General features: G+C 47.2%; 2 protein-coding genes across 3 annotated transcripts in view; one reads left to right on the forward strand and one right to left on the reverse strand.

Annotated features, from left to right (window-relative positions):
* Positions 1 to 10052, forward strand: part of GNG12 (G protein subunit gamma 12) — a 66246-nt gene extending 56194 nt beyond the window's left edge. For both annotated transcript variants that reach the window (XM_040406903.1, XM_040406904.1), the window contains exons 3-4: positions 5894 to 5998; positions 6130 to 10052. In XM_040406903.1, coding sequence (XP_040262837.1) covers positions 5906 to 5998; positions 6130 to 6255 — 219 coding nt within the window. In that variant the 5' untranslated portion in view covers positions 5894 to 5905 and the 3' untranslated portion in view covers positions 6256 to 10052. The remainder of the gene's footprint in view (positions 1 to 5893; positions 5999 to 6129) is intronic.
* A 5321-nt stretch (positions 10053 to 15373) lies between these two features.
* On the reverse strand, positions 15374 to 18183 carry GADD45A (growth arrest and DNA damage inducible alpha). Its single transcript, XM_040408039.1, has 4 exons — positions 18026 to 18183; positions 17652 to 17753; positions 17050 to 17263; positions 15374 to 16007 (listed from the first exon to the last, which is right to left on the reverse strand). The coding sequence occupies exons 1-4, from the start codon at positions 18067 to 18069 to the stop codon at positions 15894 to 15896; spliced, it is 474 nt and encodes a 157-aa protein (XP_040263973.1). The 5' UTR covers positions 18070 to 18183; the 3' UTR covers positions 15374 to 15893.
* Between the last annotated feature and the right edge of the window lie 5216 nt (positions 18184 to 23399).

Consider the following 23399-nt stretch of genomic DNA (forward strand, 5'->3'; position numbering starts at 1 on the left):
CCCTTACGTGAGCCGGTTCATCTAAAGCGGGGATGCCCAACCTGCTGTTACAAAACTACAACTCCCACAATGCCCCGCTGTAGACAGATAGTTGTAGGCTGTCCAGGCATGCTGGGAGTTTTTAGTTTTGCAACAGCTGGAGAGCCGCAGGTTGGGCATCCCTGATCTAAAGGATAAAGCCAATTTTAGGGAAGGGACGTGATTTGCAAAATTTGTGACAAATCTGCATTAATTACAAATGCAGGGTTTGCTGCAGATTTTCCCCTGCTGCGCTGCATAGGTGAAATTCGCATAATCAATTGGCAGGTTTTGAATTTCAGTTCAGTTTACGCTATGGATTTTCTAAAATCTGTTGCGTGTCACACTCTGCATAGCCCCAGGATTAGTCGCCCACACTTTGCATGTTTTAAGGTTGACTGGCCCTTTAAGACAAAACATACAACGTCTGACAAATAGGATGGTGATATAAGTCGGCGTTGTCAGGATCTGGAGTCCATATAAACCACACTCCCCGGGAGATCTCCCTTGCACCCGTCCCCTCCGATAATCCCACTCTGCTCCCAGCACATTCACAACTCCTCCAGGAAGGGGTTAAGGTATTACGCAGGTGAGGGCTATAGGTGGATTTGTGAAGTTCCTGCCGGAGTAGGTCACGGCTTTTATAGGTCGTCGTTGTATAACCTGATTAGTGTGCCTGATGAACCCACGTCATAACAGCCCACGGCTGATGCCAGCCTGTGCCACCTCTATACTCTGCAGAATATACCGAGACTGTCCCTCCAAGTATCCCGCAGCCATATATTACCCATATCTTCCTCTGGGAAAGCTGGGTGATATCCAATATGGGTGCTGCTACAGCTCCGACAGGGGTTGGTAAATCTTCGGCACTGGCAGATTTTACCACCCTGGAGTCTGAGAAAACTGCATTGAATTCGCACTATTCATGGCTGACGCGGCCGGAAAATCTGCATCGCATCTGCTCCGTGTGAACATGAACCATGACTGCAAAAACGGATTCAGCGCGGTGCTATGTAAATCAAGCTCCTTCACTTTGTAATGAAACCTTTAGCGACTGTCTGATTGCTGTCAGTGGATGTAAACCTTATACCCAATTCTCCCCGTGGTTTGACATGACCAGATTGAGTTTGTAGTCTGTGCTAAGGAGCAACTGACCAATTCAGTGACACTGAACCGACACTTTAAGCCTTTTTACTTTTGGTTTTTGCATGTAGGACAAGGGCAGTAGACGATCCCATGGACCTGCAGTGCCCGGCCGCTGGACGCTTGATGAATGCCCGCCTGTCCCAGGAGGAAGCTGCTGCCTCTTGTTCTGCTTCCTCCTTTTCTCACTGACAGAAGAAACTTTTGTTCCAGTCAGACAAAGAGATTCACGCGATGACAGATATAAAATATGAGGCTATTGTGGTGGATTTTCTCATAATTGTGATGGCTTATAAGCTGCCAAATACTGATCCTCCCCCCTCCCATCCGCAGCGTGGACTTTGGGGTGCAGTGACCGGCGCATCGGACTATAGGGTCCAAGCTAAAGTCTGCACTACCATTGTCCGGGACGCTGCGGTCTGTTGCTCCATGTCATCAGCAGTTTCATGCAGGAAAGAGCTGACTTGAAGCTGCTTCGTTACACTTTGATCAGTTGTAAAATGCCGGGGCAGGGTGAATGTAGGTTAAAGAGCCGGTGTAGTGTCAGCAGTGTCAGGTGAATGTGAGGGGGAGGGCACAAAGCACGTGAAGTGATGAAACTGGAAGAAAGTGCCCGGGCAGGACTCCTCCTGACAGCCTGAAACTTGTAAGTCTGAAAAAAAAAATCCCCTTCTGCTGTGGGAGGGTTATGAAAAGACACCGGAGCTTCTGAAAGTCTGTGTGAATGACCCCCGATCACCAGTGATTTCCAGTAAAGCTCCTTACTGACATTCCTCCGAGTCCCGCTATAATTCTCCATTCTCAGGCGGCATCTGAGCTTCTACTGTACCGGTAAAGCTGCGCATACACTGAGGTTCTCCAGGATCACAAAAACATGGCTGCGTTATTCCAGAAGTAGCGCCTCACCTGTCCATTAGTTATGTCCGGTGTTGCAGTACCGCAGACAGCCTGTGGCACCGTTTCTGGAAGAACGCAGCCATGTTTTTCGAATCCTTTACAACCCTTTTAAGACCTATACAGGCATGAGCCACCACTAGGGAGAGCGTACTGCATGCTGGTTTATCTATTGACCTCCCTAATAAAACTGTATACAGAAAGCTCCCCCTAGTGGTGGCTGCAGACAGCTAGCATGTTCTCTTCCACCTCTAGGACTATGCAGGGGCTCCAGACTTTATACCTAAAAATTAGATTGTGTTAAAAAGTGGAGATTCACATTGCAAGGCGACCATAGTCCTCCAGAGCAGAAGCCGCTCTGTTCTAGGGTCCAAGAGCCTCTTTCTAAGAAATAAAATAAAAAAATAAAAAACATATGGACGGGTGCACGCACCAAACCCTAAGCCAATGGTCCGGTTCCTGCGCAGTGTGCACAGAGCTGTAGAACGGCGGCTTTACTGAATTTTATCCAGTTGGATCTGATTTGTACAAGAGTCGACCTGGCTCGCTCCCCGGCCGCCTGATGCCCGTGGCTTTATTGCTTTCTAACTTGTCTGGACCAACTTTCCAGTGCAGCGGGTTGGAGCGACTTGGCCGACTGCCCACTCCATTTACTGAACCCTGTACACGGCGATGACTTTATCCTGCGGTTTACAGGGCATCCGAGTAATTGCACAACAGGAAACACAGGCGGCATCGGAGTCTCCGGACATATCGCCTCACGGCATGTGTGGCCCCGGCACATCAAGGGGCACGGCCCCAGCCTCTTCCTAAATTAGTGCCAGTTGTCGTTGAGCGGGACAAGTGCCATCCAAATGATAGACGCTCAGACCCCACACAACTTGTTTTATTTATTATTTTATAATTTCTGCATCCAGCTTCATGTAAGGGAATGGGATTTTAGAGGCGATCGCTGTGATGCCGCTGATTGTCCGCTGTGGAATTGCACATGGAGAATCCGCGGTCTTACAGCACAAACAAAGTGCACAAGCTTTTGGAAATATCACATACACCCTGCGGAATAAACCGTCTTGCGCTGCAGGTTTTTTATGTCTGTTTATGCTGCGGGCTTCACTCGCACAAAACTCAATTGCAATTCCTGCTGCAATGCTTAAAGGGGTTCTCCAGAAGGCAAATACTGATGACCTGTCCTCAAGTGTTTGAGGCGGCCGCGGTGCTCCACTGAGCTCTGCAGCTTACCAACAACAGCGTCGTCCATTGAACTGGTATTGCAAACCAGACCCATTCACTCGAATGGGACTGAGCTGCACCTAGGCCACGTGACCGATGAGGTGGGTGCCATATGTCAGACCCCTGCCTGATATTGATGACCTTTCCCAGGATTAAATCGGTTTTCCGAGACTGTAAATACTGATGACCTATCCTCTGGATAGGTCATCAGTATTTGATTGGTGGGGGTGCGACACCCGGGACCCCCGTCTATCAGCTGTTTGAGAAGGCATCAGTGCTCCTGTGAGTGCCGCGGCCTGCTCTCAGCTTTCCCTAGGCCAAGTGATGTCGCGTTCATCGGTCGCATGGCCTAGGCGCCCCTCATTCAAGTGAATGGGCCTGAACTGCACTACCAAGCACAGCCACTATACAATGTACGGCGCTGTGCTTGGCGAGCTCACAGGAGCGCCAATGCTTTCTCAAAAGCTGATTGGCCGGGTCCCAGGTGTCTCACCCCCACCCATTAGGTATTGATGACCTATCCAGAGGATTAGGACATCAGTAGTAAAGCCTTTTGAACTCCCCTAAAACCCCTTTAGGAATCTGTGAAGAAGTGGACTCTCACCCAGGAGTTTATTCATAACCTGGTTTAAAAATAGTTCCATATATCTCTCTATGTATGTGTGTCAGACATATGTACGTCACGATGAGTAGCACCACACGTGACTGCAGTGTCTAGCCTGCTATAGCCGGCGCTGCCCTGGAACCTGGCCAGGGATGCACAATATCATATGTGACACTTGCAGTATCCTCTGTGACGGGGCATGGATCCCGTGATCGTCGGTGTGATGTCGGATTGTTGCGTTGCTTCCTCTCAGTTATGTGAACAATCCAGACTTTCTCTCCACGTCATGATTCGGGATACAATGGACAGGTGCACCCGGAGCCACATACCTGCAGCTCCCACGCGGCAGAGGAGCTGCGTTCATTCAGCAGTTTACAGGGGCCAAGCCTTTTTTTTTGTTGTTTGTTTTCTTGCCTGTACAATGAGTCACGGGCTCCGTGATGTCGACGTCGAGCTCCGGCCACTGATGTAAACAGGTTGGTGTCACCGGAGCCCAGCGAGGGCCACTTACTGAGCAGGCCCCACATATATCCTCATGTCGTACAGCGAGCTCCTCTACGGACACACTAAATCTGCCTGATCGGGAAGTTGGGGGTGTCCCCTCATCTGCAGCCCAGTCCCAATAATGCCTCTTCAGCATCCATGGGCCATGACCCCTGTGTAAGTAAAGGGGGGGAGACGCAGCCTTCTGTTCCCCATGATTGACAACTCCAGGTCCCCATAAGTGCAGCGCGTCCGCTGTTGTCATCCATGGCCGACGTCCCTCCTCAGTGCTATGTAATTAGAGGGTCTGGTTCCAGGTTCTGCCACTCCGGCCATGTGTTGTGATGTCTTGAGGGTTTGGCTCTGTGCCACCATTCTGAGATTTGTGTGCTTTCTGTCAAATGCTGACTCTTGTGCGTTATAAAGCCCTGGATCATTGCACGTACCCCCTTCCGGGAGTCCACTACTGTACTTGTGACACCCAGATATGTGTCATTTGTACTGGATGAGCTCCACGGATGCAGCTAAAGGGCAAATCCAGAGCAGATGGTCTTCCGGTCGGTCGTAGATACATGCGAGGAGATCACGTTCGCTCTGCAGACCACATTGGATTATAATGGAGCCTGTCGTGTCTGTCTTTGTGACGGGACGAATAGGACTGTCCGCAGAACTATCTTTTCATCAGGAAGGACAGTGGAGGTCCAACTGTGCAAGACGGCTTACATCCCGCATCCACATGCTGTGCGCTGATCTCTTGCTTCCCAGCATAATTAATCGTATCCCACACCATAACTCACATACTGTACCTGAGGCATTGGTGCACGTTTTGATCAAAGTGCATAAACCCACTCGCCTCGTTAAAGTGGCCTCCTTTTGAGTGGGTGCCTACTCTAATTATGTGCAGCTCCACTTGGCGACCGCCACAACACAGCGCCCACAGGAGGCGTGACCCAGCACTGCTGCTGTCGGACTAAGCCCCCTTGGCACTGGTTTCCAGCAACCACACAGTACCGCACCATCTGAACAGATGCCATGGGACTTGTGGCGGTCACCATGTACGTACCGACTCAAAAGAGGTTACCTTGAAGTGGTGTCTGGGCTTATGCTTTTTCTATGAAAATGTATAGAAATGTCTCGTGTAAAGATTAATTATGGCATTGTATACTATTAATTGTACTGAGAAGCAGTAGGTCACTGCATGGCATGTAGATGGGCGACTTTATGCTTTTTTTCTTTTTCTTTTTTGGCATCTAAAATAAAGCAACTTTGCAAATATTCCTAATTTGCATATCGTTGTGGTGCAGGCTGTATACTTTGTGTAGACCGTCCCTGCTGTCATATTGCCATCCAACTTCATGCCAACCTACATACCAGTAGTAATGGGGCACACATAATATGACTGCAGGACCAGACTACACAGGGTTTGTTTGTTGTCTGTTACCATGGAGACACATATGACTGCATTACACACTACAATAGGAGATTTTGTAACCTACTCTTTCCTTTTGTCTCCATCCATAGGCTTCACCAAAGATGTCTACCAAAACAACCAGCACAAATAACATAGCACAAGTACGCAGAACCGTCCAGCAGCTGAAAGTGGAGGCGTCCATAGAAAGAATAAAGGTAACCGTCTGTCTCCTAGAATGCAACGCGACATCCCCAGGATGGTTGGAAATTCCACAGCATTAGATATTGGCACCAGTAACATCCTCTATTTCCCCCCCCCCCCCCCCCCCCTTTTTTTTTTTTTTTAGATTTCCAAAGCATCAGCCGACCTCATGCGCTACTGTGATGAACACGCCAAGAACGACCCTTTACTCGTGGGCATTCCTGCCTCAGAAAACCCCTTCAAGGATAAAAAGCCGTGCATTATATTGTAGTATCCAGCGCGAACATCTCCACCGTCTCTCGTCACTTACACCGAGCAGATCCTTACTCCCATGATACCCAGGGGTTCTGGTTTCCACATAAAAAGAAAAAAAAAAAATAGAAAAAAAAAAAATGCAAACTCTTTAATCTATACCAATGAATAATTCCCCCCCCCCCCCCCCCCTTTTTTTTTTTTTTTTTAAATCTTTCTTAAACCATACTTCTTATTTTCGGGACTGGGGGCGGTCATTTTTGTTGTATTTCATGTTTTTTTTTCTTTTCTTTAATGTGCAGTGTCTACTCGTCTAGTCTACGTATTGCTAGGAAAATTCTTATCGAGACCAAAGTTGCTTCCGTTTTCTGCACAGATTAGCGCTGCAGGATGCAAATAGTGAAGTGCAACTCGAAGTCCGTTGCCATAGACCTGACCTTTTCTCATTCCAAGGCCTTTGCCCGGGTCCATTTTTATCTTCTAAATCCAGAAAATCTTTAATTACTTGAACCCATTGCTCATGTAGACTAGGCCAGAGGCCCCCATCCCCCTCGATAGTTCCTATAGGTTCTGTGCTAGTCGGGCCACAGAATGACTGCTGATACTGAGTGTAGGCACTGGAGGTACTTTAAGGCACCGTATATGACCACTCTACATTCCCTCTACTCATGCATAGAGTATTTTACGGACCCTTGGCGACGGTTGTCACTCCAGTCCATTTCTGTTTATTAGGTGGTGCTAGCATCCCACCGGAGAAGCAAACGGGCAAAGTCCTCTACAGAGAATCCATATAGACGCTGAGCTATCTGGAAGCCCCATCCACCCATGTAGCACGAGGGACAGTTTTTATTTTGTTTTACCAAAGAAGTTGCATGCTCTATCTGCATCACCGCTGGGGAGGATCTTCTGCTCTTACGCTTGGAAGCCTTGACTTGCAGATTTGCATTACGGACAGTATTGCATTGCTCCTGAAGGAGCGCGACACAAGATTATTGCAGCATCATTTACGGATCCCTAAGGCCCAGGCTGTTAACCAATGCCAGTCAGCTGCAGGACAATCCTGCCTGGCTCCATGCAAACCAACAGGCTGGAAACCTGGCGTCACGAGCCCGGGCCCGACGCCTCATCTAAATCACCAGTGTTTAGTATTGGTCCCACCATGGGGGTCACCTAAGATGTCTCCGTCCTTCTCATCACGTTGGTTCTTGTTTCATCTTCACGTCAGTGTTTTAAAGCCAAGTATTGAAACCATGAAGCCAAAGGACTTTTTTTGCACTCGGTTCCTCGTCAACGGTTTTTAAAAGAAACACCCCCCCCATCATATTGTTTGAGCACCTAAAATCAGCCAAGAAAATTGTGCCGAAAAATTATATACTTTTTGCGTCCTATCCTTTTTATTTTCTCTCTCCAAACGACTAAAGCCGGTGCTTCGAGATAACGCCATGAACCGTAGAAACTCCCTACGTAGTGAGAAGACTCCAGTCTGTTTCTATTAGAAAGCCTCCTTCTCCGTGTGTATTTTTTTAAATTGGTGAAGTATTTTATGACCTAGTGAACTGGGGGCGGGATTTTTTATTTGATTTTTTTTTTTTTTTTTTGTACGAGGCGCTAATGTGATGTCTTGTGATGGCGGGCGGTTGTTTCTATCGATGTGAGAATTTCTAGTACACTCCTCATGTGCCATAGCGGTGGCTCTTGTATATATGTATTCATGGCTTGCCAGGACAGAGAGGGTTAACGCATTCTACACGATGTTCTAGGGGTACGATGGGTGTTGTAGTCCAACGCCTGGTTGGTTAAGGATCGCTGTGTTTTTAATTAAAAATGATCCGTATTACAATGGCTGCCGATGTATTTTACACACCGCTGGGTGTTCTGTCCTCGACCCTCTTCTCAGACCAGCCATTTTGTGGGCCGCATCGACGGCCGGAACAATCGTGGAAGCCATTTATTTTTTTATTTTTTTTTTATTTTTTTTTACAAGCCCCCTTGGTGCCATTGTATAATGGATGTGGGCTTGCACAAAATGGCTGCTCAGGGGGTGCAAGGAGAAGGTATATTTCTAAGGGGGGGGGGGGGGGGGGTCTTATCATGACACTTTATAAAATAATATACTTTATAAGGGGTATACGGGCGTTTTATTGGGGGGTTGTATGACCACTAACAGACCAAAATATGGGAACGCAGATCCTCGTGTGGAGAGGTTGTCTATAAATCCAGTCGGGTCGCTGCTTTAATTTTTTAAAGAAAAAAAAAACAAAGTTTGATTCTGGTTCCTAGGGACCTGATTTAGTTTGGTTGCTAGGGGATTGATTGGTTGCTTAGGGACTTGGTTTCCAGGGGGCTTGTTTCTCGTAACAACCAGTCACAGTGCAGCTTTCATTTGTCGAATGCAGAATGAAAGCTGTGCTGTGATTGGTTGCTTTGGGCGACCGTTTCCCATTCCGGTTTAGCCAGTTTGATCTGAACACTGGTTTCCATGGGCAACAAGGCCGATCTCTTTTTTTTTTCACAACGATCCTGGTTTTAACTCTTTCCCATCTATATTTGTCCATAGGATGCAAGCCATACCCTCTTCCCCCCCCCCCACTATCAGTAATGGCACGGTGGGGGTCATTTCTAATCCGTGCTCTGCTGATAAGATTATACGTGTTTTGTGACACAAAGCCAAACTAGGAAATGACCGCAAGAATCGAGGAGAACGGCAAGAGGACTGTGTGTGGTGTAATCAACCATATAGCAGGGATTGTGCTAATGGATGATGGGAGTAGTGACTGGGACCAGGCATCGTCTTCTGGGGCGGAGGGCGGTGGGATTTAGTCAGGAATGCTCCTGTCCTTCCATCGTAGGACATGTGTGAACTGGGCCCCATAAAGGGAAGTTTCACTGAATCAAGGACTAGTAGCAGTTCTGGTCCAGGTGAGGGGGAAGGTGACAAAATGGCAGCCATCACCCCGAGAGTGGTCATTATGTGAATGGGGGAGGGATATTTATCATGAGGGTTATATTTGTAGTCCATTTTCGGTCAGTCTGCGCTGGAGTACTTTGCGCCAAATTTAATCAAACGGCACATGTTAAATTGGACTTTTCTTTTAACCTAAAACTTTTGTCTAGAAAAGCTCCTCCAGTTTTCTGCTGTGGCGAAAGCTGGCAATAGGTGTTCAGTTTCCCCACAGTGCCACAGCAGGGGAGACACGGTATTACATGGTGTCCATTCAAATCAATAGGTTGCCTGTGTAAGACAGGACGGGTCCTCCAGCACGTGCCGCTCTTTGTAACCGCTCTCCACTCTAGCCAAACGATCCTGAAAAAAACGACTCCGCTCTATTAACCCAGAATTCCCTAAAAGGGGCGGGCTTTGTAAACCTTCATCCATTTATGCAAGTGCCACTGAACAGGAATGTACCGCTCCATCCTGGCGGACTAAACGTAGAAATACCTTGCCAGTGGCGGGTTTCCGCTACACCAATGATCTCTGATCCCTGAGCCAATGCCAAGGATGGACTTAAAATCTTAAGGATTGGCCACTGATTGTCTCCGTAGTCTACTGCTACGGCCGTCCGCCATCTTGACAAAGCACCTTCCCAGTCCTACTACACATTCCTGAAGCCACCAGTGGCATCTATGTATTATGTCTAAAACGCTATTTGCCATTTTGGGGGGGGGGGGGGGGGGGGGTGGATTAAAAAAAAAAAGTTAATAAAAATGATCTTTTGCGCCACGAAAAAAAATAAACGTTGAATGTGATTTAATTTTTTTTCTAAATCATGATGCAACATTGTGTTCAGTTGTGTTTTACCCTGTGAGATGATTGGTGGATTTATGTTTTTTTTTTTTTAATATTATTATTATTATTCCTTAGAGCTGTGGTGCTGCATGGCATTGTGAGGGGTCTATTCAGAGACCCCCGGGAGGGGCGTACGTTGCGTTTTCTCCTCATCGTTTTTAGCAAATATTTTTGAATCATCAAAAATAAATAAATAAATAAATCTGCTGATCTTCTAGAGGACGACTCCTTTCTTTTTATTCTTCAGCTATTTTTGTAATCTATATTTTTCTAAACTGACAGATTCACAGTACATTTAGACATTTTCAACAGGATTTGTATTTTTGTTTTTTTTCGTATCGCCCCTTTCGGGTGCCAGTGGGGCTCAGGAAGCATGGGCGGGCATGTAACGCTGGCACCTGAGGGGTTATTGCTGTTTGTAATGAGAATTGTGAAACATCTTGTTGTTTGGCAGCAAACAAACCCAGCACAGACGCACAGGAGCCGTGGCCATTTTGTTGTTGGGGTTGGCTTTTCTTTTTTTTTTTTCAGCCTGGAAGTCCACGAGTTGTCTATAGCCATATCAGATCACTTTCAGGTTCAAATTTAGAAATAAGATGGAATATGATTGGTTGATATGAGCAGCACCTTCACCATGATGACCTCCTTTATGAAAACCCCAAAAATGGCCACCACTAGTCAAAGTTGAGGTTTCCTTCACCCCAGTTGTTTTTTTTGGAATCCTTGGCTTCCCCTTCATGAACCATTCATTGTCTTAAAGGGGTTGTCCAGAATAACTAAACCTTCTAAAATCTCCCTAAAAAAAAAACGGCACCACACCAGTCCCAGTCACTGGGTTATGCCTGGTATTGCAACTCCAGAAAAGTGAGGTGGATCTGCAGTACCATGCACAACCTGCTTCAGGTGTGGCGCTGTTTGTAGAAGAAAACAGGTGTTTTTCTAATCTTGGACACCCCCATTAAAGGGTTTTTCCCGAAGGGTCTGACTCCCAACACCCGTGTCTATCAGCTGCGGCCTCTTCGTAGTGTACACCATATAGTGGCCATGCTAGGTACTGCAGCTCAGGCCCATTCCTTTAGATGGGATTGGCCCAAGCACCGCAACCCTTTCAAACCGCTAATAGGAGGGGATGCTGAGAGTCGGACCGCCACCTTCAGCTATTTGCTGAATTCTTACAAATTTTGGCACCAACCACAAAATGGCCTCCGCCCACATCGTCCGTCGCTGCCCTGTTTGCTTTGCTGATGATGCATTTTAAAAAAATAATAATTTTTTAAAACTTTTGTTTTTATCTTTTATTGCTGAAATTGCGAGCTGTAACCCGTCAGTATAAAGTCCACAATCCATGCCGTGTCCCCGGGCTGTCGGTGAAATGCTTTTTGTATGATTTTGTGCGTGTTATGTTCTACCAGAATGGTTCTCATTTCGCGAGACGCAGCAGATTGTGACTCTGTAAAAACTTTACCATGCAAATACATCAAAGTTGTAGCCATTTACCGTGTCTCCTTCTTGTGTCTGTGCCTTTTTATATTGGGGGGGAGTGGGGGTGGAATCGGAGGGTCTCTGATGGGCAACTTTGGTAAACTTAGAGGTTTCATTTTCTTCTCCATTCACAGCCAAAGTGAAAGCAAAGCATTCTGTTGCTTGCTCCTTGGAATCTTGTGTGGTTAAACTGTACCCTGCAGCAGAGCTCCCGCAATGCACTGCTAGCCAAAATCCGGCATAATTCCGAATTTTGCTTTCTCCAGGATTAGAAAATGATGGCCACTTTCTTCCATGTAATTTAGGGCTCATGCAAACGACCGCATGCCCTCCGAGAGCGGCATACATTGTGCGCACGGCATCATAGGTTACCATGATACTGTGCACATCAGGCCGCCCGCGGGGCTATTATTCTGCACTCATATGAGCATCAGGCCGCCCGCGGGGCTATTATTCTGCACTCATATGAGCATCAGGCCGCACGCGGGGCTATTATTCTGAGTGCAGGACAGTAGTCCCGCGGGCGGCCCGATGTGCACGGTATCATGGTAACCTATGATGCTGTGCTCCCGTGCAAACAATGTATGCCGCATTATACTGCAGGTTTTTTTTTAATGCAGCAATTATTATTTTTTTGCACACTATTGTACATCAATTGCACTGGCTGTGTTTGTACAGCGCTGTTGAGTATATCGGCACAATAAAAAAATTAAAAAAACAGGAAGTAAAGAAGCTGGGGACGCACGGAGCCCGAGGACAGCAACACAGAACATGTTGTCAGATGTGCTGGCCGAGGGCACGCTTCCCATTTGAATAAATATTTAAAGTTCTTTTGGCGACTGCTATCGTGGAGTGTGGGAAGACGGGAAATAGTGGGTGACTGGGAATGTGGATTCAGTTAGTGGGATTCCAGGACATAAGGAGTCTGGAGATATGGATAAAACTGCATCAGGCCATCCATGTGACAGATAGTGGGGGGGGGGGGGGGGGTGGCTGGACAGGTGCTGTCAAGGGTCCGAAAGTGAGAGTTCATCCGAGGAGAATGCAGAGTCCGATAAAGGGAAAGCTGTAGTGCAGACACCAGAATGTGCAAATCATCTTAAAGGGATATTCTCAATTTGGACGTACTGTACATGGCTATTTCCAGCAAGATATGCAACGAACATCTGGGACGTGCATTTATGTGAACAGGAGTCCCCTACCTTTGTGGAGAGGCGGCTACTAGATCCAGAGGATGAATGAACAGGTGTCCACTCAACTATGGTAGCAACCATGTAAGTGAATGGGGAGAGATGCAGACATTTACAACCGCCTCTCTGGAGGACCACAGTAGTCCATGCAGTTACCCGTCCCAGAGGTGGAAGCTGCATCTACTGGACATTACACTGGAATACCCCCTTAGAGAACACCCACACAGGCCTTTGTTTGCTACAGCAAAATCTCATTCATTGTTCTGCTGTAAAGTGGATGCCGTAGACTTTCCGCATGGAAATCCATTGCTAAAAAATCCTCTGCATTTCTGCCATTCATTTGAATGAGTGAATAAAAAAATGGAATATGCTGCAATTGTCTCTGCATGGAACAGTGGTTTAGTCCAGGTGCTCTCCATCTTGCACTGCGTCAAACATCGCCAGTCTGATCGCAACCTAAGGCCTCTTTCACACGGGCGCAATACGAGAGGTGAACGCATTGCACCCGCACTGAATCCGGGTGCACATGAGCGGTGGTTTTCATGCATCACTTGTGCGTTGCATGAAAATCGCAGCATGTTCTATTTTGTGCGTTTTTCACGCAACGCAGGCCCCATAGAAGTGAACGGGGCTGCGTGAAAATCGCAAGCAAATGCGGTGCGATTTTCACGCACGGTTGCTATCGGGATGGGGACCCGATCTTTATTATTTTCCCTTATAACATGGTTATAAGCATTCTGAATACAGAATGCATAGTACAATAGGGCTGGAAGGGTTAAAAAAAAAATAATATAACACCTTAATCCACTTGTTTGCGCAGGCGGCTTCTCTTCTGTCTTCATCTTTGAGGAATAGGACCTTTTATCACATCACTACGCTCATCACATGATCCATCACCATGGTAAAATATCATGTGATGGACCATGTGATGAGCGCAATGATGTCATCAAAGGTCCTATTCCTCAAAGAAGAAGACAGAAGAGATGCCGGCTGTGCGAACAAGTAGATTAAGGTGAGTTATATATATATTTTTTTTAACCCTTCCAGCCCTATTATACTATGCAGTCTGTATTCAGAATGCTATTATTTTCCCTTATAGCCATGTTATAAGGGGAAATAATACAATCTACACAACCTTGAACCCAAACCATAACTTCTGTGAAGAAGTTCGGGTCTGGGTACCACATTCAGTTCTTTATCACGCACGTGCAAAACAGATTGCACCCGCGCGATAAAAACTGAACGGAACTCAATCGCAGTCAAAACTGACTGCAATTGCGTACCTACTCGCGCGGGTTTGCCGCAACGCATCCGGACACGCCCGTGTGAAAGAGGCCTAAGGCCACCTGCACACGACCATAGGTGTCCAGTTGCCGTATTGCAGACCTGCAATACACGGGCACCGTTCCGTATCACGGATGCGGACCTATTCACTTCAATGGGTCCGCAAATCCGGAGATGCGAAACAGAACCACTACGGAGTGCTTCCATGGGGTTTTGTCCCGTACTTCAGTTCGACAAAAAGATAGAACATGTCCTATCTTTTTGCGGAATGGCCGGATCGCGGACCCATTAAAGTGAATGGGTCCACAATCTGCTGCAGCTGCCCCACAGTCATGCATTGCGGCCACGGGGCGCAGGAGGCCCAAGGGTGCTGGCGCACATCACGGCTGTGCTGTGTTTTTGATGTTGCAAAAAAAACGCATGCAATTTTTACAACATACCTGCAAAAACACAGCAAAACTGAATTACATTACCGTATTTGCCTTCCCCCACACACACACACACCTAAAGTGGGGGCAAAAGGTCAATGAGTCTTATGGGGTGAATACTAATGAGCGCTTCCTTTAAGAAAGTGCTCATTAGTACAGGAGGACCAGGAAACTGAATGCAGCGCTCCCAGGCTCTGTACTCGCCACTTCCTGATCTTCCTCGGCCGCTCGCTGTGCGGTGTCAGGTCACAGCACAGTGCATGGCAGGAAGAAACTAGAAAAGTGTGGATGTTGGGAGCGACGGCCGAATCTGGAGCAGAAGAGGTAAGGTTTTTTTTGTCTGCTCTAAGAGGGTCTGATCTGAGGTATGCTTTGGGGGTCTGAATGGAGGGGGTCTTATTCATATTGGGGTCTGAGCTGAGGTCTAAAAAAAAAAAAAAAAAAATATTCTTATTTATTTTCCTCCTCTAAAACCTAGGTGCGTCTCATGGGGTGAAAAAAAATACTGTAATTATAGCGTTTTCCTTTGATGGCAGAAAACACCATAAAACACTGGTAGTTTGTTGCAAAAAAAAACAAAAACACAATTGTGGCACAGCTGCAAAGTGTGCCGGCACCCTCACAATGCATTTTCCCTTAGGGCCAATTCACACGACCATGCGTCGGCCACATCTCGGCTCCTCTGACCCCAACTGATGGCATCATAGCAATTTATGATGCAGGGAGTTCCTATCTGATCATGGGTCTCTTGTACTGTATTCACAGTAAGTAGACCTGCGATTAGATATGTACTGACTGTATCAAATCACTACCATGCAGTCCATTCCGGTCAGGGAAGCGGTGATCAGTGCAGAAGATGCGGCCAGTGTGTTCCGTAGTGAACTCGGTCGTGTGAATCAGCCCCGAGTTTGACCAGTACAAGAGTTCCAACTCCATTACATGCAAGATAAACAAGAGGAAGACTCATTTGTCTTTAAAATTTTATTTAATAATACTAAATATTTAAAAAAAATAACAATGTAAAATCTGGTTCTCTTAACCATTCGGAATATAAAAGCAGACAGTACCAGCTCAGTGAACTCATCGAATAGGTAACAAAGTTGCATAAATAAGTTTAAGAAATAAATTAACTTTTCATATCGATAACTTTAAATATCGACCATTCTTCTCCATTAAATAGCATCTTATATAAAATACGTCAGACACGTAGAGTCCATTTACTTCTGGGAATCCCCGACTCCTCCTGAACAATAAAATCCGGTCGCCTCCAAAACGTGAGGTGGTGCCGCAACAGACGTGCTCATCTCCTCTTCCATATTTAAACAGTTTTTCTCCTTTCTCCCACTGAAACACAATAGGCAGCAGTCGCCCAGTCATGTCCACTTGTCAGGTGGGTGGAAGCGTCCTCTGGAGGGAACAGTACTTTTTGTATTTTTGTTTATATTATTTTTAAAACAGAAAGTGTCCTATGGAGGTCCGACAAAGCTCATCGCTCGGGGAGGTTGATCACAGGCACCCATTGATCCAAATAACGGCTCTCTTTGCAGAAACTGATCACTTGATTGATGGCGGGATCCTTCAGCTGGGAAGCATGTGGATTCTAGATAGGAAAAAAATAAATTCAATGAACTGTATTAAAAAAATAAAAAATTCGACATTTTTTATTTGAAAGAGTTACAAAAGAGGGTCTCCTTAAACAAGTCTGGAAAATAACTCAGAATAGCCTTTAAAGTGAATCCCCCAAACGTAGAAGCACTTGTTGCACTACATCCTACTCTACCTGTGGAGTCCGTTACTAAAAGACATGTCAGAACAAGTTAACGGGCAGGAATGCCCCAGTGATGAGATCACAAGCAGTTGTCCAAAGTCCAACTAGAAAGAAATGAGAGCGCAGAGAGCAAAGTCACTGTGATCTTGCATTACCGAAACTCCGTGCTGGGGCGGGGGCGACACAGGGAGCTTAGGAATGTGGGAGTGAGTCAGTCTTACGGGAGCTTGGGAACGGGAGCTGGCAGTAGAGAGCCGAGGGCTGGGTAGGACACGCTCACAATACCCTCTGAGCGTCAATTGTTCTGTGCGGGGGGGGGGTTGTAGGTGTAGGGGGGACAGTGGAGAGCACAGGTGTCCTTTGTAAGGTTTATCACACACACAGGCTCCGTATACCTCAGGGCATTAGAAATCAAGAGAGCGAAAACTATTCTGCACAAAAAAAAAAAGTGCATTGCACTAATAATTACCATATATCTGCATGTGCCATGCTAATCGTAAACTGCAGCCGAATATAAAATCATAAAAAAAAAAAAGACCAATAAATACGAGATCATATTCGGATCTGGACTGCAAAATTTAAAATGCAACGTTACATCTACCACTCAAAAAAGTCTGGGAAAGTTGGGCGACAACCCGTATATGGCGTTAATATTAGTTGCCACTCGGTTATGTCTGAATTTGCAATGATGACAACTCGAGGACCTGTTTTACTTCTATCAGACAGGTGCGGGGGAGACTGTGCGCTTGTGAATGTCGTCCCCTCCCGGGGATTGTACACATAGTAACCCACAACAATCCCCTCTCAGGTGATAAGCCTGAAATTCAGCAGAAACCACCCCGGCTCCCTCCCTCCCTGAGAGAATGTCACCTACGTTGATCAGAATACAATGCAGATCAGCAGGTTCCCCGGCCTTGTCAGCGCCGCCCAGGATCTCGGCCAGCCGGCTCATGTTGCTCACTCGCAGGATGTTGATGTCATTCTCGCAGCAAAACGCCTGGATCAGAGTGAAGTGAATCTGCAAGGCGACATCCTGATCTTCCGTCTCATCCGTGGCCAGAAGACAAAGCACCACATTGTCTGGGTCCCTGCAAGGTACAAATAAGAGGGCTGGTCAGGACACGCAGCACAAAGTAATCAAAATAACAACAACAAAAAAAATGCTAAGAAAACTGCAAAAAAAAAAAAAAGTGTAATAGGACAGAAAACTGGGGAAAAAAGTATGAGAGAAAATGCAGAAAAAGTATATAAAGACAGAAATTGCAAGATAATTTATATGCATGGTCTGCAACATTAAAGTCAGTGCAGCAAATATGTTACCCTGACCGGCAGATACTTAGTATTTATACCAATTCTGAATAAAGGAAAATTGGGGCACTACAACGCTCAGCATGCTCTAGGATCTGGAGAGCTGCACCCATGTAAGGGCACGCTGAGGGTCGTAGTCCCCCGTGATTGCAGAGAGCTGACACTTACACGTTGAGCAGCTTGGCCGCCTCGTACACCCCGATGGTGATGGTCCTCTGCAGCTTGGCTTTGCTCAGCACCTCCTCCAGCGCAGACCCCACAATGTCCATCCTGCAAACAACACGGGCAGCGGGTCAGCACCCTGCACAGGACACCCGGCGGGTCACACAGCAACGGTCACTCATCCCATAGACAACTGTCAGCGCTGCAAACTGGAAGGAAGGGTCACCCCCACATCCTTACAACAGTCATGCACGATGCACAGCAGCCCAGTCACCTCATAACAGAGACATGCACCCTCAGATCGTCACCGAGTCACCCCATCAGGGGGGTCACAGGCTCCGGTCACCCCAGCCCCGGGAATAGTGCTGCGCGCTCCTTACTTTCCCATGCTTTGCTCTCCAGCAGCCAGCTCCTCCAGTGTCATAGTGCTCCCGACAGTCCGTACAGTAATCCTGCTGCCCGTCACTGCTCCAAGTCTCACTCGCGCGTCTTCTCTGTACTTCAGCTCCAGTGTCTCTGACTCAACTCGTCCCCTACCCGGCTACATGTGCCGGACTGCCAGCCAACCGGCGCGCACCTCATTAACATACCGCCCTCTGATTGGCTCTGGGCTGGAGCTCCAGTCAGCACGACACCACGGCTACTACTTTGTAAAGGAGCGAGTACGAAGGCGCGGGCTGCGATTGGCTGGCCTAGGGATGAGGGGCGGCGCTGTTGTAAGGAAGACGGTTGCTAGGCGATTGGATTGGTGGCATAACCCTTTCGGTGCTGGAAGCGGCTCCTGGCATTGGCTGCTCCTCCTCACAGAGGGGGTGCAGAGGATGAGCAATGGTCAGGCTGTGCCCATCATGTCCTTTAAATAATAGTGATATCATCAGAAGTAGCTCCCCCCCCCCTTACTGTAAAAACTACAGGTAGTACCTCAGCTCTGTGACCTGAAGGCAATGCATGGATGGGAGCTGATGGTTCTGCCAGTAATGCTCATTCTTTCTGATAACTGCTGTTTCGATGACAAAACCAATAAAAGTGTGTTCAACTGGTGCAAAAGTCTACCCCACCAATATGTGGGCGCCCAAAATCTGTGCGACACGGGGTCACAAGGCTCTGCGGGGAACGATGACCCCCCCCCCCCCCCCCCCCCCCCCATTCCTGGCAGTGGGATCCCAAAATTACACATTTTTAGCATAAATCCCTCATAATCAGTGACAGATGTACATAAGTGCAGTCAGACCTGGGCCCTTGCTCTTTTGGGGCCCAACGGCCTCCACTTCCAGACAATATGGAGGCGATCATGCTCCGCCACAAATCGCCAGTGTGATGTCATTACTTACAGCGGGACCCCAGGTAGTCACCCATTCGGGCGAGGTCCAGTTAAGGCTATGACTTCATGATGTGTAACGCTCAGCTGAAAATCTGACAGGCAGTAAGAAATATCATAACCAAAAGCATAAAACTTCCAGAGACCGATATACCGGGTGCAAAAGTCGCAGTCACACCCGTGTCCTTGTGCCTAAGATGGCAGCAGAACTAGGAATGGCGTTTCATGGCGAGGGGCCTGTAATGATTTGCATTAGGGCCCATGAGCCTCAAGCTACACTTTAATAATATGCATTATGCCCGTTCATATAGGAAGCGCTGCAGAGTGGTGTCTGTTGCCTAGCAACAAGCCCTGCTGTTATAGGTGACTACCTTGGATCTCCATGCACAAGATGACAAGGCAATAAAAATGTGATGAATGATGACCAGTGTTAGGGCTCATGCACACGGCCGTATGTATTTTTCGGTCTGCAAAAAATACGAATGACGTCCGTGTGCATTCCATATTTTAGGGAATGGAACAGTTGGCCCCTAATAGAACAGTCCTATCCTTGTCCGTAATGCGGACAATAATAGGACATGTTCTATTCTTTTGCGGAACGGACATACGAAAAAAGGAATGCTGACACATTGAAATGAATGGTTCCACATACCATCCGCAAAAAAAAAAAAACACGGAACAGACGCGGAAAGAAAATACGTTTGTTTGCATGACCCTAATCTGTAGGGAAAGGGGAAAAAAACTGATCGAATGAGAAATTGTAGTGTGACTAGAACAAAACATGTCAGACATTAGCAAACGGTGCCCAGTCATCGGGACGTTACGAAACAAGACCGAGTGCAGTGCACTTTTTGCATATTTTTTTTACAGTGTAGTAGAAAGGAATAATGCACATCTCAAAAGACGCAAAATCTGCACCAAATCTTCCCCCTCCACGACCTCGGTGGAATGTTTTACCTTGATGACTGAGCGCTGCTAGGTTCTGTTCACACTACGACTTGTCATCCAGTTCAGATTTGCTTGCGTTACGTTGATAAAACTGATTAAAAAAAAAAAATCTGATGCAGCGGAAGACACCGGATTCCAAATGGGTATTGCAGCGTGGTACGAAGCTGGACCGCAGCCACGTAAAAAATGTTTGCTTGTTTTAAGTGATGACCACACAGGGTTCTTTATTTTTTGCAGCAGAATTTCTGCCGTGGTTCTGTGCCAATATCCGCAATTAATCCACGGTGCAATTCACATGCGGAGTTGCCACCGATTTGGCAGCAGAGTTGCCTGTGCATTGCAAAGTGTGAATACGCAGTGGAAATCCACATGATAAATTGACATGCTACGATTTAAAAACTCAATATCAGCTGCAGATTTTTGTAAATTCTCACCCACTTCGCTGCAGCTGTAAACACTGCAGATCTTCCCACAATTCTGCCCTGTTAAATTTGCAGCATCGCTGTTCAATGGAAACATACACTACAGAAAAGTTCTTAAAGGGGTTGTGCACCTTTGGGCTGACCTGTGAAGAGAAGCATACTTACCTTCTTCCTGATGCTGGCTCCCGACTCCTTCTCTCCCCGGCCTCAGCTGCTGCGCTGCCAGGATGCAAAGTTCCATTTTGACGCCACTGCAGCCTATCATTGGCCTCAGCGGTGACCTGCCCCCCTTGCGTCATGTGACCATTTAACATGACGCAAGGGGAGCAGACCACCTCTGCGCCCAGTGATTGGCTGCAGCGGCGTCAAAATTGAACTTTGCATCCTGGGAGCGTAGGAGCAGAAAGCCAGTTTCAGGAAGTAGGTAAGTATGCTTCCCTTTGCAGGTCTGCCTATGAGGATGGGGTTTGGCAAACTCCCCTTCCCCCCAAAGACGTACCCCCCTTTGAGGTCCCCATACACATTAAAATACTAGTCTGTTGATAACTATTAAAGGGCTTCTGTCACCCCCAAAACACATTTTTCATTTTTGGGCTTGTTAAAATCCTTATTGAACGACTATTCCCTATATAGGGCTCTTAGCTTGGTCTGTGGCTTCGTTTCATTAAAAATCGATCATTTAAAATATGCAAATGACTTCACTACCAGCAAGTAGGGCGTCTACTTGCTGGTAGCCGCCGCAAAAAACCGCCCCCTCCTCCTGTGGATTGACAGGGCCAGCGAGCGCTCTCCTCCTCCGGCTGGCCCTGTCAGCATTTCAAATCCCGCGCCTGTCTTCATTCGGCGCAGGCGCTCTGAGAGAAGGACGCTCGCCTCCTCAGCACTCCCTCAGTGCGCCTGCGCCGATGACGTCACCGAAAGAGAAGACGTTATCGGCGCAGGCGCACTGAGGGAGTGCTGAGGAGGCGAGCGTCCTTCTCTCAGAGCGCCTGCGCCGAATGAAGACAGGCGCGGGATTTGAAATGCTGACAGGGCCAGCCGGAGGAAGAGAGCGCTCGCTGGCCCTGTCAATCAACAGGAGGAGGGGGCGGTTTTTTGTGGTGGCTAGACGCCCTGCTTGCTGGTAGTGAAGTCATTTGCATATTTTAAAAGATCGATTTTTAATGAAACGAAGCCACAGACCAAGCTAAGAGCCCTATATAGGGAATAGTCGTTCAATAAGGATTTTAACAAGCCCAAAAATGAAAAATGTGTTTTGGGGGTGACAGAAGCCCTTTAAGATTGGCGGAAATTTACCAGCAATTTCTTTTAAATCTGTCTCGCAAAAAGACGCTGTATTTTGCAGTATTGCAAAATTTTAAAAGATGCAGATAAAACCCGCAACACAAATTGATAACCGCATTAAAGTCGATTTATGCTGCAGGATTTTTCCGCAGCATGTCGGTGACATTTCTGAAATCTCGTCCCCTCTGCTGGTGCTGCACATAGTAGTATTATGCCACGTGTGTCTGTACCCACATATTTACTTGTGTTTTTTGGTGTGGATTTTATGCAGTTCTGCCGCGGATCTCACCCTTCCGTTGAAAAAAGTGAAATGTGCACAAAAGAACCACACAATTTCAGAATCTGCACGAAAGAAAAAGGCAAAGCATACATGAGAGTTTTAGATTTTTCTCATACACTTTGCTGGTACTGTATTAGGGCCGTTGCACATGACCGTATGCCCTCCAAGATATATGGTCCGTGAGCGGGCCATATGTCTCGGAGCGGCATTGATCTTGCGCATGGGAGTACACAGCATCATAGATTACAATGATGCTGTGCACATCGGGCCGCCCGCGGGATTATTGTCCCGCACAAATAAGATCATATGAGTGCAGGACAATAGCCAGGGCGGATGGCCCGATGCGCACAGCATCATAGTAACCTATGATGCTGTGTACTCCCGTGCGCACACTCAATGCCGTTCCGGGACATATGGCCCGCTCACAGACCGTATGTCTCGGAGGGCATACGGTCGTGTGCAAGGGCCCTTAGGCTCCATTCACACGTCCGCATCCGTTATGTATGCAATTGTGTGGAACGGGTGCGGATCCATTCATTCTCTACGGGGACAGTGTGCTGTCCGCATCCGCATTTCAGGAGTGCGCCGCCGATATTCCGGTCCGTGGCTACAGAAAAAAATAGAACATGTCCTATTCTTGTCTGCAATTGTGGACAAGAATAGGCATTTCTATGGGGGTGCTGATCCGCAATACACTCCGGACGTGTGAATGGACCTTACACTGCATTTTTTTCTGCATGGGAAAAACATGCATAATCCGCATCCTGAATTTCAATGCTGAGTTTTTCAATGCTGAATGGAGCTAAACTGCTAGTGCCAGTGTCGTCCATACACCTTGTCCGCGGTCATGGCTATAAATTATGGCTGCATGAAGTGCAAAATGGCCTTCCATGGAAAACAATGGCTGGCAAACTGTGCTGCTGTAGGTGGCTTTTTGGAGCAATGGCTGCACCAAAATTCTGACAGAAAAGAAACCAGTGTGAATGGGGCATAAGGCTACTTTTCACACTTGCGTTGGAGGCTCCATTGGCAGCAAGAATACGGCAACCTGCAGTGCATTGCTTTTCTAGCTGCCATATTGATGTAAACCGCAATAAACCCGCCACAGACCACATGTGCTCATCACTGGGATCTGCTATACAACAGATTCGGGACAGGGTCATGGCTTCCGAGAGTCAAAATGTGCATACACAATCTAACAGGGCCCCCGCCCTCCATGAGCCATTAGGGATGAGCGAACGTATGTTTTTGCTCGGCGTACAAGGTTCGGGTTATCTAAGAATTCCATTATGGATTCCGCTACCACGGACCATAAGTTATGATCCGTGGTAGAAAAATCCATAACAAAATTCTTAGATTACAGGAACCTTGTACACCGAACTTGAAAACACAAGTTCGCTCATCCCTATTTGTGTGTATTTGGGAGGTCTTAGGGCGACCTACGCACCCCTTATAGCTGCGCCCCTCGCAGTGCCACTTGCAAAAAGGCCTTATTTTCCCAC

Source organism: Bufo bufo, chromosome 9 (genome assembly GCF_905171765.1).
Source record: "Bufo bufo chromosome 9, aBufBuf1.1, whole genome shotgun sequence".
Taxonomy (NCBI): domain Eukaryota; kingdom Metazoa; phylum Chordata; class Amphibia; order Anura; family Bufonidae; genus Bufo; species Bufo bufo.

Coding starts and splice junctions, on each gene's coding strand:
- GADD45A (XM_040408039.1), bottom strand. CDS start 18,069: ATGACACTGGAGGAGCTGGCTGCTGGAGAGCAAAGCATGGGAAA. Junction 17,264..17,651: donor GCGGCCAAGCTGCTCAACGT/GTAAGTGTCAGC, acceptor TGTACCTTGCAG/GGACCCAGACAATGTGGTGC. Junction 16,008..17,049: donor TGCATTGTATTCTGATCAAC/GTAGGTGACATT, acceptor TTTCCTATCTAG/AATCCACATGCTTCCCAGCT.